The 15,260-nt window shown below is 44.9% G+C and overlaps 1 protein-coding gene across 3 annotated transcripts in view; it reads left to right on the top strand.

Annotated features, from left to right (window-relative positions):
* Positions 1–15,260, top strand: part of LOC115092050 (intraflagellar transport protein 88 homolog) — a 283,575-nt gene that overhangs the window by 199,732 nt on the left and 68,583 nt on the right. For all 3 annotated transcript variants that reach the window (XM_029602517.1, XM_029602518.1, XM_029602519.1), the window contains exons 19-20: positions 3,273–3,423; positions 8,265–8,380. In XM_029602517.1, coding sequence (XP_029458377.1) covers positions 3,273–3,423; positions 8,265–8,380 — 267 coding nt within the window. The remainder of the gene's footprint in view (positions 1–3,272; positions 3,424–8,264; positions 8,381–15,260) is intronic.

Raw genomic sequence — 15,260 nt, 5'->3', positions numbered from 1 at the left:
AAACCTCCTGTTCCTTGGGATATAAACATTGGGGCGGATTTTCAGACTCCGCGAATAGGCCTACTTTTGTTTGCGCTCCAGGCGCAAACAAAAGTACGCTGGATTTTAGTAGATACGCGCGGAGCCGCGCATATCTGCTAAAAACCTGGATCGGCGCGCGCAAGGCTATCGATTTTGTATAGCCGGCGCGCGCCGAGCCGCACAGCCTACCCCCGTTCCCTCCAAGGCCGCTCCGAAATCGGAGCGGCCTTGGAGGGAATCCTCTAACGCCCTCCCCTCACCTTCCCCTCCCTTCCTCTACCTAACCCACCCGCCCGGCCCTGTCTACACCCCCCCCCCCCCTTACCTTTCTCCGGGGATTTACGCCTCCCAGAGGGAGAAGTAAATCCCCGCGCGCGAGCGGGCCTCCTGCGTGCCGGGCCGCAACCTGGGGGCGGGTACGGAGGGCGCGGCCACGCCCCCGGGCCGTAGCCATGCCCCCGTACCCGCCCCCAAAACGCTGCCGACACGCCCCCGAAACGCCGCGACGACCGGGCACGCCCCCGACACGCCCCCCTCGGAGAACCCCGGGACTTACGCGAGTCCCGGGGCTCTGCGCGCGCCGGTAGGCCTATGTAAAATAGGCTCACCGGCGCGCAGGGCCCTGCTCGCCTAAATCCGCCCGGTTTTGGGTGGATTTAGGCGAGCAGGGCTCTGAAAATCCACCCCATTGTCTTAGAGAGCCTGATGGGTGCACCCTTCGAACCTCTGGAATCCATGTCCTTAAAACATCTAACATGGAAAGTACCTTTCCTTGTAGCAGTAATATCAGCAAGGAGAGTGAATGAATTTCAAGGTCTTTCTGCATACACACCCGACCTTCTTGCCAAAGGTAGTATCAGCATTCCACTCAGACCATTTCTTTGCCTTCCTTCTTCCCTAAACCACATGCGAATAAGAGGGAGAGGGCACTTAACACATTGAACTATAAGAGGGCCTTGGCTATTACAAGAAAAGAAATCAAATGATCAGACGTACATCTCAATTGTTTGTTTCTTTTAACCCAAATGATCCAGGAAAAACAGTAAAGAAAAGAATACTATCAAACTGGATCACATAATGTATTCAATTCTGTTAATGCATCACACTCCATCAAACTATCTAATGCTGTTAAGGCGCATCAAGTCAATGCAAAAACGGCCTCATTGCGCACCTTTATAATGTCCCAATTCAGGTCATTTGTAGAGCAGCGACATGGTCTTCAAGTCATACTTTCACATCCCACTACTATCTTGATCAACAGTTGGTGGCTAACAGTGCACTAGGAATGGCAGTGTTGCATCACGTCCAAAGAACGTAACGACTGTCCATTAGAGGCTTGGGTTGCCAATTATGATTAATAACAACTGGTTAGCAGAATCAACCCTCAACCTGGGACTCCCATACAAAATGGCTAAATAAGCCTTCTTATCGACAAAAAAGAAAGCAAGTTTGCTTACCGTAAACAGTGTTTTCTATAGATAGGATAATTTAGCCATGCGAACCCGCCCGCATTTCTGGACAGCCATCTAAATTTACTATACAGAAGTCAGCTTTTAATCCTCAACTGAGAAGACTCGCAGGATATGCATGGGAAGAGCCATGCAGTCACACAGAGAGACAGCTCTGCCCCCCGGGACACCTGGATGACAGCACCCAGACAGCATGGATTAATCATCCTGCTATCTATGGAAAGCATCATTTACAGAGAGCAAACTTGCTTTCTCCCATTATTACTGTGTTGCCAAAATTATCAGCTTCCCTAATCTCTCTTAGCATTTCATCGTCTGTCTATTCATTTTGGCCAGGTAGATGGTAAATACCCCAACCATTATACTCTTCCCCATCACACATGGAATTTCCACCCATAAGGATTCTACTGTCGATTTAGTCTCCTCAGGATCTTTATCCCATTGGACTTTGTCATTCCTATAATGTATATGTTACTTTGTTCACCACTTTGAACGATTTATTCACTGTAGAGTGCTCTATAAGTATTTTTAATACATAAACAACAGTTGTAGTAGGGGCAGCTTCAGCAGGGGAAACAAGTGTGGGAGTAGGGCTAAGAGCACAAAATGAGCAAGAAGGGAGGAAGTTTGAGAATGTGGTTGTCATGATAGAGACAGGTTGGAGAAGGGTAGAAAGAAAAAAAGAAATACTGATTTAATATATCTCTATAAAACTAAAACAGCTGAAATATAAACACCAAAATGCATATTTTATAAACACCAGAAAACAAGCCCTAAATATAAGCAATTTAAAGAGCTAAGGATTTGCTCTGTAGAAGGAAGGGGAACAGGACGATATGATCCAAGCATTCAGATATCTAGCAGGCTTCAATGGGGTACCAGAAGGTAATAAAAGGTAATATGTTCCATAAAATGAACAGTTCAATGACAAGGAGCGATCAAATGAAACTGAAGGATGGAAAGCTCAAAAGGAATGTGAGAGGGTAGTGAACACTTCGAACAGATTTCCATCTGAAGTGGTAGAAACCAAAGTATTGACAGAAATCAATGCATGCTTGGCACAGAGAAGGAGAAGAGCACAGATTGAGTAAAACCTGTGGCAGTATAGTAGGAAGTTGCAAATAAGCAGATTGAGAAGGCCATTTGGTCCTCAGCTACCAACATTTTTATGTGTTTCTTTAACATACTTAAAAGACATAATTGAAGTATAATGAAAGAAATGAAGCTCGAAATGAAGTACCTCTTATATTTTAAATTTCTGATGTTATGTTCTATACCAAAGCTACCCAAACTGGGGCTGTTTGTACTGCTTGAGGGAAAATATATTTTCTGGCTTCTATTGTGTCAAACGTTGATTAAAATTCATAGCTGGGGTTTACAGAAGAAAAACTCCTCGGGATAGAAACACAAGGATGTCTCAAAGTTGACTTATTGCGCACAATTGTTTTTCATATATATATATATATGTATACTTAAATAATGAGTAAAAGAAAAGCTGCAAAATAGGAAGCATTTCCCCTTGCCTTATTTCATAATCTAGAGCTGCTTTAGTAATTTTAGAGCCTTTGGTTTTATAAAATATAAAAGTATAGAACTTTGCTCCCTCAGAATAAATTATTTTAAGACAACTATGATTATACATAATATATACATGATATATATGCATAATATATATAATTTTATATATATATATAATTATACATAATATATACATATGTGATTATACATAAACTATAATGTGAGTATTGTAGGTTATAATATCCTTAACTGAAGATATTTTAGATATGAAATGCTGGAGGATCCCAACCAGGCTATCGAGTGGCTCATGCAGCTGATCAGTGTAGTTCCAACAGATTCATGTGCACTGGCAAAACTTGGAGAATTGTATGATAATGAAGGCGATAAATCCCAAGCTTTTCAGTATTACTATGAGGTACTTCTATTATACTGTTACTGTTGACCCCCACATATTCTGTGCTGTTTATAAATATAGAATATACATATCTAGAAATACATGGACTGCTAGTCAGAGAATAGATTATTTTCTGTAGACCCAAGTTCACCTAGTCACACAAGTAGGTCATGTGACCATGGTCCATACTGAACTGTCAGATTCTCCAGAGCTTTCTGGAAAGGAGTAAAAGTCTTTACTGCTCATGTGTGCCACTGTTGTCCTGCAGTCTACTTCCAATGCCCTCCTCATGCTCTGCCCGTACTTCAGCTTCTTTGAGGCCGTCTCCAGTCATGGTCTAGCCGCTGTCTCTTCTCATCATGTCTCATCTCCTGCTCCTCAGGCTAGTGTCTCATTTCATCTCATCCTGCTGCTGCTGCCTCCATGCTACTCTGTCTTCTCCTGGGGCTCCTGCCTCCATGCTGCTGCAGTCTTCTCCTAGGGCTCCTGCCTCCATGCTGCTGTGACTTCTCCTGGGGCTCATGCCTTCATTCTGTGTTCTCGAGTCCTGGTCCTGCTGCCTTCTTGGTGAACTGTGTTGCCTTGGTCCTTAGGCTGTCTCCCCCCCCCCCCCCTCCCTTTTAACTGCACTCTTTCTACACGGACCGTCTGGGGCCTTTTTCTTGCCATCACATAGAAAGGCTGCTGTCAGCTCTAACATTAGAGCTGTACTGTAGCTATTGGGGATGCCACTCCCGCTTTCTATGTTCTTTGCTGTAATCATGATTGTGCCAAAAGGTTATGATGCTAAGTTGCATGGGGTTGCTATAAAGAACAAATACATGTCAATGGTCTCAGTAGATGAAAAGAAACTGGGGGGAGTTGCAATGATGCATCGCACTTCGTGGAAATAGTCTACGCGATGTGGAAATTAAGGAATTGGCCTAATCACGCCCATTTTTTTTATTGTGGGTGCTATTTTGACTATATTTATAGCAGTTTGATGAATCTAGCTGTAAGTTTGTCAAGCCTTGTGGTGTTCCTTGACTGTTCCTCTGGCCATTGCCTGTCTAAATACGCTACAGTCCACTTTTTTGTTGACGACAATCTTTCACTAGGGAATGCCATTTATCTGATTAAGTGAACCTGCTTGTCTTCAGAGAAAGCTATTTACCTGTATTAGGTGATCTCTGAACAGCAGTTCGCTAGTCACACAATCCCTCCTGCCTCCCCTTTTGAGTTTGTTTCTTCCGTCAAAGCTGTTTCTTAGCACTGATGGTGCTGTGGTAGCACAGGAAATCCCACACATGAGCAGTAAAGTACTTTAGGCCTTTCCAGAAAGCTCTGGAGAATCCATCCTTTAACTGCCAGATGTAGTCACCTTACTTGCTTATGTGATTGATGAACTGTCTTTAGACAGCCTAGTATGGCTGGTCTGATTATAGGCAGAATATAAAAACGTTTAAATAAATACTTTGAACTTTAAATAAATACAGGGGATTTCTCCTATATAGCCCCTGTGTTATGGAATGCCCTCCCACAGTCTCTTCGAATGATTGATAATATAAAATTATTTTGCAATCAGTTGAAGGCCCACCTTTTAACTGAAGTATTTGAACTTAAATTAAGCTTTGAAGGTTCAAAATATTTAAAGTGCACTGTTCTTTATTAGATTGTGTATTGTTAAGAACGTGTGTCTTAAATTGTGTATTGTTAAGAATTTCTGTTTTTAATTGATATTTCTTATGTACACCGCTTAGATCAATAGGTTTGTAATTTACAGTTTATAAAATTTTAAAACTAAAGTTACTAGTAAGCAACTTCTGTTTATTCAGAAAGCAGAGTGACTCACTGTATAAATACTTCTTGCAAACTCATTTTTCATTAATGGAGGAAATTGACGGGCCTGACTTATGAAAGATTTTCTTGTAAGCACTAAATGGGAAAAATTATTTTATAAATCACTTGTGCCCTATGTCAGCACTATATCAGCATCTGAACTAAGTGCTAGTACTGTTCCAAATGCATCAGTGCAGTATAAATAGCTGAAGACTGACCTTAGAGGGAGAATTTAAAAAATGAGGGCATGGCCCTTCTAAAAGATGCATACATTTTATTCAACATATAAAAATAAGAACTGAAATACCTTTGAGGAAAATAGAAAACAGAAAAACGGTTGAATAGTTCTTCAGCTCCCTTGACACAAGTTCTTCAGCTCCCTTGACACAAGTTTGAAAATTGTAAGCTGTTGCCAAGGTTTTAAACCATGTTATTGTACATTCACTCATTTTTTTATAAACATCTGTGTATTTACTGAACTTTCATAATAAGAGCCTTTCACATTAATACACCTGGCTCTGACAACAGAAGTTCAGGTGAAGAAAGAGGCCAGAAAAGAATAGAAAGCCTTGTTAAAGATAAGGCTTTTTGTTCTCTGTGGAGAATTCCAATTTTACTGAGAAAGAAGGAAGACTGGCAGTTAAGTATGGTACTTGTATGGTTTCATTTAACAGTTAGATTTTTATTGTTGAACAATGATCAGAAATTTAGCAACCAATGGAGAAGGACCATTGCTGGCTAGCAAAAGTGCAGATGAGAGTGGGGAGACTATATCACCATTTACAGAAAAGAGTGTTTCCCTGTACGTACCGGATCAGTCCAGACTCCTAGGTTTTGCGTCCGCACCAGCAGGTGGAGACAGAGCCAAACTTGTCAGGCTCCGCACATATACCAGGGTGCCACCCACAGCCTGTCAGTATATCTCTGTCTCCATTTTCTGAAGGGGGCATCTCAGCTGCGTCCGCCCTTGAAGTTTCCGTACCCCTCCTGGAATCTGAATGTGGTTCTCAAGGCTCTATGTGCTCCTCCTTTCGAGCCTCTAAAAAGGGCAACCCTTAAGGACCTTACTTTAAAGACTGTGTTCCTGGTGGCAATTTCGTCTGCCAGATGAGTGTCAGAGCTTCAGGCTTTGTCCTGTAGGGAGCCTTTCTTGCGGATCTCGGAAGCAGGGGTTATGCTGCGCACGGTTCCCTCATTTCTCCCGAAAGTGGTTTCTTCATTTCACTTGAATCAGTCGGTGGATCTTCCTGCCTTTGGGGATCTTCCGAGGGCGGATCCAGTGTCAAGGGAGCTGAAGAAGTTGGATGTCCGTAGATCTCTTCTACGGTACTTGGAGGTGACTAATGACTTTTGATTATCGGATCACCTTTTTGTGCTCTTGTCAGGGTCCAAAAAGGGGTAATATGGCTTTCAAAACCACCATTTCTCGCTGATTGAAGGAGACCATAGGTTCCTCATATTTACTCTGTGGTAAACCTGTTCCGTAGGGTCTCAAGTCCCATTCGACACGTTCCCAGGCGGCTTCCTGGGCAGAGTGTATGCAGATTTCTCCGCAGGAGATCTGCAGGGCTGCAACTTGGAAATCCTTGCATACTTTTGCGCATCATTATCGTCTGGATGTCCAGGGTTCACGGGAAGGCAATTTCGGAGCAGGCATATTAAGAGCGGGTCTCTCCGGATCCCATCCCAAGTAATCTCAGCTCTGGTACATCCCAGCAGTCTGGACTGATCCGGTACGTACAGGGAAAAGAAAATTAGGTCTTACCTCTGATAATTTTCGTTCCTGTAGTACCAAAGATCAGTCCAGAGTCCCGCCCTCAATAATTTCTCAGTTTCGGAGAGTCCACTGATTTATTAATTGCGAGGATATTGGGGGATTTCTTTACACAGATCAGTTGCTATATGCTTGGTTCTTTTTGGGCAGGGCCCTCGTTGGGGTCAGTGAGCCCAGGGTTCTCCGGTTAATCTCCCGGCAGTTTTTAGTTAGTGTTCAGTTCAGGGTTTTTCTGCTTTGACATTACGTTATACTTACAGGCTGTGGGTAGCACCCTGGTATATGTGCGGAGCCTGACAAGTTTGGCTCTGTCTCCACCTGCTGGTACGGAGGCAAAACCTAGGAGTCTGGACTGATCCTTGGTACTACAGGAACAAAAATTATCGGAGGTAAGACCTAATTTTCTTTTTGGAGGCAAACTAGGTTATGGGGCCGGATGAGATATATCCCAGGATATTTGAGCTCCAGGAAGTGCTGGTGGGACCATTGAAGGACCTGTTCAATAGATCCTTGGAGATGGGAGTGGTGCTACAGGACTGGAAAAGGGTGCTTGTAGTCCCACTTCAGGGGATTATAAATATAGCACTTGATTTGTCTGGTACTGTTCTCCATTTTGAGATATTGTAAAGATTTTTTTAACATTTTTTCTTTGTTAACTTTATATATTTTTCACCTCATTATTCTTGTATATTACAACATTGAGAGGCGTTTCTCTTTTTCTTAGCTATTACTTAATGTTCCACCATTGTACATCAATGAGATTTATTTATAGATCAAAAGAGGCAAGAAGGAAAAATATGCAGAGCTATTTCATAACTTTCTGTGAAACAAGTCTGAATGTGCCATTGATGGCTTGATTAGTACCCAAAGTAACATTCCATGTTAGCAGGATTACATTATATACCAAAGTGTTTCATAAAATCTTAAATATTTTACATTTGATTGCTTAATTAGGTCACTGTTGCTTTCTGCAACTCACATGATTATGGTTTCAATAAGGACAGTTCAGCCTGAAATAAAGTATTTTAAAATCCAAAAAAAATGCAAAAATTGACAAAAATGTAAAAACATTTCTGTAGTAATTACAAATCTTGGAAAGTTCTCTTTCTGGGATCAGTACTCAGTATATGTACACTACCCTTATTCATAAATGACTTATTTTTGGCATTGGAAAAACTGGCTCTGAAAATGAGTGACCTAATCCAGGTATAAAATAAAGTTGTTGTTTATCACTAAAATTGTGTTTCTTTCACCTTTCATGTTTTGTCAGTCATATCGACATTTCCCTTCAAACATTGAGGTCATTGAATGGCTGGGAGCCTATTACATTGACACACAGTTCTGTGAAAAAGCCATTCAGTACTTTGAAAGAGCAGCACTTATTCAGTAAGTTGAGATAATTGTTTCACAATTTATTCTAGTCTGTTTTGTTGAATCTTTAATCTTGTACTAGAATCCTGGAGTTATTCATGGATAGTAGAGTCATATTCTCTAATCTGTTCTTAGTCCCTTTCAGCATATAGATAATTGATTTAATTAATATTTCTTTGTTTTGGATATAATTTTTACAATTGGTACAAAACAGTTTGTATAGGGGAACCTATATGTTGTATTTGAAAAAAAATGCTTTAATATGTAAAGTTCCTTGTGTTTGAGGATTTGGCAAGATTTAAAACCAGAAACAAAGCCTATATTTATTTATTTAAAAATTTTTATATACCGACATTCATCCAGGATATCCAGGACCCCCCCAAGTGTATACTCCTGGAGGAGGATTATTGTCAACCAAGTGAAATGCATGCAGCTTCTTAACACTCGCAAAGTGTTTTCTTATTTTGTGTAAATTGAACCTTATCCTTAAGAATCATACTATTTTATCTTTTAGTGAAAACCAGGTTGATATGTGTGTTCATCTGCTGAAATAATAAATGCACTATTAATGGATATACTGTGCTACAGATAGTACCAGTGTCTTAGGCATTATTTACAAACCTTGTTTCTAAACATTTTTGCTATGCTTTTATTATAACATGTAGAAGGATGTTTGGGGCTATTCATTTATTAAAATTTCCTTTTAGCCTTCTGTGGATAAGAGTGAATTCTCTTCTGAGACTTTTATCTTACTGCTACTCAGTGATAAACAGCAATCACCACAGTAGTGGTAGCTGTCTTCTGTTCCTGTGGCTTAACTGATCAGGAGATTTCAACGTTATTGCAACCTGAACTATAGGGCCAGTCTAGGCAAATCAATGGCTTGTTATTTTTTCTACTTTGAATCGTAAATGCATTGGATAGCTTTGAGACATTGAGCACAGTGATATCAATATATTTGAGAATGGAGTATTGGTTTAGAAATTACAGTATCTGGGTGTGAAACTTGGTGGAAAAGAGGGAATTGGGAAGGAGTGCTGAAAAGCAAGAGAAAACTGACATCTTCACAACTATGTGGTTGTTTGAAGATGACCCAAGGGAACTAGCACAAAGCTAAAGCCTTCTACCTTGGTTCTAGGACAGCAGTTGAAATCCAGTCCAGATCAGAAATCAAATATTTGCTATCTGAAATCATTTTGGCCTATATGAAACAAGTTGGGGGTCCTGGTCCATTTCCCAGTGAACAGATGTCCAAATCACAGTGACCACCATCACAATTCAGCAGTAATTGACACCATTTTGAGCCCTTGGAGCAGAGAAGCCTAAGCATTGCACAAGAATGGAGACTTACTCTTTCACCTTTAGGCGTGAATACTCCAGGATTAGGCATGAATGAGATTGGCAGGGCAGCATGGCGAAGCTTGCTCTGTGAATGCCCACACTTATAACTGTTCTGTGGATAAATGGGAAAACTGGATTTTAGTGCTATCAATCTGAGCACTAAATTCACTAAAAAAAAAAAAAAGAATATTTTCCTAGCATGTAGTCAGATGGACTCAGGACCAGTAGATTATGTGCTCTTCTACTAGCAGATGGGAGATGGAGTCAGATTTCAAAGCTGATACCACTCTAGATATACCCCTGCAGTAGCCTTAGCTCTTCAGTATCTCTCCGTCTCCTAGCAGATGCGGACACTATGCCACACACTAGAATAGTGTTAAGAATTACAGCAAAGAAGAAAAAGAAACAAATTTTACCTTAAAGAAGATTGAGCCCTGCTCTCCCATGGTGATACCTAAGGGTCCTTCCCCCAGTTGAGAATTCCTGAGGTGATTTTCGATATCCCTCAGAGGTGTGCCTTGGTCTGGTAACCAAGGTACACCTTGGTTGCCAGACCAAGGTACACCGGCATGGACTTAGCCCCCAGAGTGGCTGAAAGGCAGCGGGTGCACAACTGAGCGCAGCGGTGAAGGTAAAGCCCTCTTCCCCCGCAGCTGAAGACCGTCTCGGTATGCAATCGGTAAGCGCCGAGACCAGGTAAGCAGAAAATGTTTAATTCAGGTCTCCGGGGCTCGGATTGCCGTACTGATTCCGTTTCTTCTTCCGGTGAGGTAAAAAGGGAGCACCGATCGGGTTGAGCAGTCTTGGTTTGCTAGGCCCCAATCCAGTGCAGGGTCCAGACATGTGGAGACCCTCGGAGGCACATCTTACGCGTGGGGGGCGGCGGCACCATCTTACCTTCTCGACAGGCGCATCGCTCAACTTTTGCACATCCAATATAGACGCGCACACAGCCAAGCACACACCACGCACACAACAGAGCGCACACCGTGTGCATAACTGCACGCATTGTGCTCACGCGCATAGCTACGCGCACATTGAAGCACATTACAAGTGCACCTAGACATAGACGCAATGGAACCGGCATCCAAGAAGTCCAGAAGGTACTCTCTTTGCACAGCCTGCCAGATCAGAGCCGCACAGCCTGAACTGGAGTCCTGCCTGTGTTATCATTATGAAGAAGCCCAGGGGGGACCAAAGCCTGGTCCTTTACTGTCTGAGAATGGGTCCGGAACTACTACATACGGTAGCACCCCGGATCTATGCAACTCTGAAATGGCATCTCCACAAGAGGGCACCTCAGGGGCCCTTACTCAGACTCCCCCTGGGGTTAACATGGACCCAGGGACCTTCTCCTGGCTAGACTTTTTCCAGGGGCTGCAAGCCTTCGTTCAGGCACAATCAGCCCTGGCTGCGACTCGGGTTCAACCCCTGCCGGAAGCACAGGACCCTCCCGGCCCTGTTCGGATGCCTCGAGACATGCCCAGATGGGGACCTGGTTACCTCAGATGATGATGATCGGCTCTGTGGAAGAAGGAGAAATCCCTCCAGGCCTAGAACCATACTGAACCATGCTTTGCTTCTTCTACAGAGATGAATTACCAGCCCTTGTTTCCCAGACTCTGAAGACTCTGGGGATCCTAGGCATGGACCCTATGGCGGAACTAAAGAAGAATCCCATCTTGGTGTCCCTTCATAAAGCGTCGTGCTACTTCCCAATGATGGAAGCCATCCAGGAACTGATTGACCTGGAATGGGATGCCCTGGAGGCCCGCTTTAAAGGAGGTCGGGCCTTGGAAGCCTTGTACCCTCTGGAACCAGCGACCAAGGAACGCCTTCGTTTTCTGAAAGTGGACGCCATGGTCTGTGCCGTCTCAAAGCGAACAACCATTCCCGTTGAGGGAGGGGCTGCATTGAAGGATACTCAGGATAGACTATTAGAATCCATCCTTAAGCAGGCCTTCGACACAGTGACACTGCAGATTGCTTCCTGCTGCGCACTAGAGGCACGTTCCTGTTTGCTCCTCTCAAGAGAGGTAAACAACGCAGGAACATATACTGGTGAAACGATTGAACCTGCAGCAGCCTTCCTGATGGACGCAAGCTCAGATCTGGTGCGTACCTCAGCCAGAGGAGTAGCCTCTGTAGTGGCAGCCAGAAGATAGATATGGTTGCGGAATTGGTCTGCTGACGCGACCTCTAAAATGAATCTCACAAGGATGCCCTTTAAAGGAGCTCTCTTATTCAGAAGCGAACTGGAGAAGTTAGCCAGTAAATGGGGCGAATCTCCAGTGCCTTGATACCGGAGGACAGGGGTAAAAGATCCCAGCGCCCCTCCCCCAGAAGAACTAGGGGCAAAGGCTCTCAATGATTTTACCCCTACAGGAACTTGCAGTTCCAGGCACCTTGTCCCTCAGGAAGGTCTCAGCCCTTTCGGAACTGACAAACCAAGAGAGGAACAGGCCCAGGGGCAGGCTCCGGCTGTCCTCCCCAATGAGAATGGGATGACCCATCCACAGGAAGAGGAAATAGGGGGTCGACTTTCCCTCTTCTATCAACGATGGATCGAGATCACGTCGGACAAATGGATAATAAACATCATTCAAGAAGGTTACTCTCCGGAGTTCTGCAGCATCCCTCACGACTAATTTATGATGTCACCTTGCCACTCCCACACCAAGAGATTGGCAGTGGAAGCCACTCTGACAAGACTACTCAGTCTGAAGGCAATAATTATGGTTCCTACGCCCCAACAAAATACGGGACGCTATTCCATCTATTGGATCATTCCGACCCATCTTGGATCTCAAGAACGTCAACCGTCATCTACAGAGACTACAGTTCCGCATGGAGACCCTTCGCTCCATAATAATGGCAGTACAACCAGGAGAGTTCCTAACCTCCTGGTTGTACTGCCTCCGAAGCCTACCTTCACATTCCAGTCCATCAAGATCACCAACGTTTTCTATGCTTTGCGATACTGGGTCACCATTACCAGTTCAGAGCACTACCCTTCGGCCTAGCAACCGCCCCCAGAACATTCTCCAAAATTATGGTGGTTGTGGCGGCAACACTGAGGAAGGAAGGGATCTTAGTACACCCTTACTTGGACGACTGGCTGATCAGGGCAAAGTCTTTGGAAGAGAGCAGACAGGTGACCAGCGGAGTCAAGAACCTACTGCAGGATCTCATTTGGGTCATGAATACAGTCAAGAGCAGTCTGCAGCCCTCTCAGTCTCTAGAGTACCTGGGGGCCTGTTTCGACACCAAACAGAACAAAGTCTTCCTCCCTCCCCCGAGGAGAAGGAAGCTGATGGAACAATTTATGATGATTGATGACCAATGCACGTCCCAAGGTATGGGACTATCTTCAAGTCCTCGGGCTCATGGTATCAACCCTGGAGGTCGTTCTGTGGGCAAGGGCTTACATGCGACCACTCCAGTGCTCCTTACTGTCACACTGGAACCCACTGTCCCAGGAATACTCAATTCGCCTCCAACTACCAGCAGAGGTACATTCTCAGCTTCAGTGGTGGCTACAGGAAGACCACCTAAACAGAGGAGTAAACCTATCCCCACCAAACTGGATCATGCTCACCATGGATGTGAGCCTACGAGGGTGGGGAACCCATTGTTAGGAACTGACGGCCCAGGGACAATGGAGCAAGGAAGAGGCGGGATGGAACATAAACTGCCTGGAAGCTCGAGCAGTCAGACTAGCATGCCTGCGATTCAGTCACAGACTTCGAGGCAAAGCGATTAGAGTAATGTTGGACAACACTACAACGGTTGCCTACATCAACCGCCAGGGAGGAACAAGGAGCCAGCAGGTGTCTCTGGAGATAGACCCTCTCATGGCATGGGTGGAGATAAACCTACAAGGGATCTCGGCCTCCCACACTGCAGGAAAAGACATCTCAGCAGACTTCTTCAGCAGAGAGATCCTGGACCCAGGGGAATGGACGCTGTCTACCACAGCCTTCCAAGTGATAGTAAATCACTGGGGCCTCCCAGCCATGGACCTACTGGCCACTTTTCTCAGTGCCAAAGTCCCCGGGTTCTTCAGCTGCAGACAAGAGCCACACTTCCAAGGGATCAATGCTTTCATCCAGACCTGGCCAGAGGAAGACTTACTGTACACCTTCCCACATGGCCCCTACTGGGCAAGGTCATCCGCAAGAAAGAACACCACAGGGGACTAGTTCCACTAGTGACCCCGGATTGGCTAAGATGCCCATGGTACGCAGACATGCAAAGACTCCTTGTGGGGAGCCCTCTGTGCCTACCTCCACACTGGGACCTACTCCAGCAGGGCCCAATTCTTCACGAAGATCCATCTCAATTCTCTCTTATCCCAGGACAAGCAGGATGCTAGTCCTCACATATGGGTGACGTCACCGACGGAGCCCCAGCGCGGGAAATCTTTCTGTCACAGTTTCTAGAAACTTTTGTCTGGCCCTGTGAGGCCACTGAGCATGCCCAGCATGCCATGATATTCTCTGCCACAGGTGTCTCTCTTCAGTCTTCGCTTTTCCGCGCTGCTTCAGGCATCGCGGGACAGGAGCCGTTGCGTTTCTTCACAACTTTTTGCTGACTGAAAAGTCATACTTTTACCGATTATTCTACCTCATAGAAGTCTCTCGGGGTTCCCTTTCACCGGCTGGTGAGTACCTCGGTCTTGATTTCTCAATTTTGGAAATTTTTTCTTCTCACAATTTCACATTCTTTTGACAGCCGTCGATAACAAAATGGCTACGGGCTTCAAAAAATGCCCTATTTGTAACAGAACCATGTCGATCACTGACCCACATCTAGAATGTGTCCTCTGTCTCTGTGAAAAACATGATGTGAATACATGTCCTAAATGCGCCGAGATGACGGCAAAGGGACGAAAGGCTAGGCAGGAAAACATGGAACATTTTGTTCCAGCTGCAACTGATTCCTTCCTCTTCCAAATCGTCAAAGTCGTCTCCGGCTAGAGCGACTAAACGAGCCTTGCTTAAAAAAACCGCGCCCAGACGGATCCGGTTATCGTCCGTCTTCACCATCGTCCATAGTATCGACGAAGTCTGCCAACCAACTAAAGCTAAAACATTGTCATCAACATCGTCGACCGTCATCGTCCGCATCGACGTCCCAGGAGGAATCGATGGCAAAGCGGCCACGGGACCAGGAAATACCGGTGCCCTCGACGCCTGGGCCTTTACCTCCATTGATGCCGGATCCTCCACAGACTTCCACACAGGATCCATCGTCGCAGCCTCTGCCACTGCTTACAACTGCTCTGATTCCACCAGTTGTACAGCCGGAATTGTCTGATCTCATCAGACAAGCGGTCATCCAGGCTCTAAAAGATCAAGCACTTCCGGCGATCCCGCCGATGCCACCAGCATCGATGCCGGTAGTAGTACCGATGCCGGTGGGCCCGCCGATGCCCTTGTTGGCGCCAAGGACACCGATGGACTCGATCACTACGACACCGAGACTCGTTACGTCATCGACGTCCATCTTCACCCAGATTCCATCGGGCTCTTCGATGCCGTTCTCGATTCCA

This window comes from Rhinatrema bivittatum, chromosome 5, assembly GCF_901001135.1.
Source record: "Rhinatrema bivittatum chromosome 5, aRhiBiv1.1, whole genome shotgun sequence".
In the NCBI taxonomy this organism is placed as follows: Eukaryota; Metazoa; Chordata; class Amphibia; order Gymnophiona; family Rhinatrematidae; genus Rhinatrema; species Rhinatrema bivittatum.
Note: the sequence above shows the minus strand (reverse complement) of the source record. Positions and strands in the feature narration are given on the sequence as shown.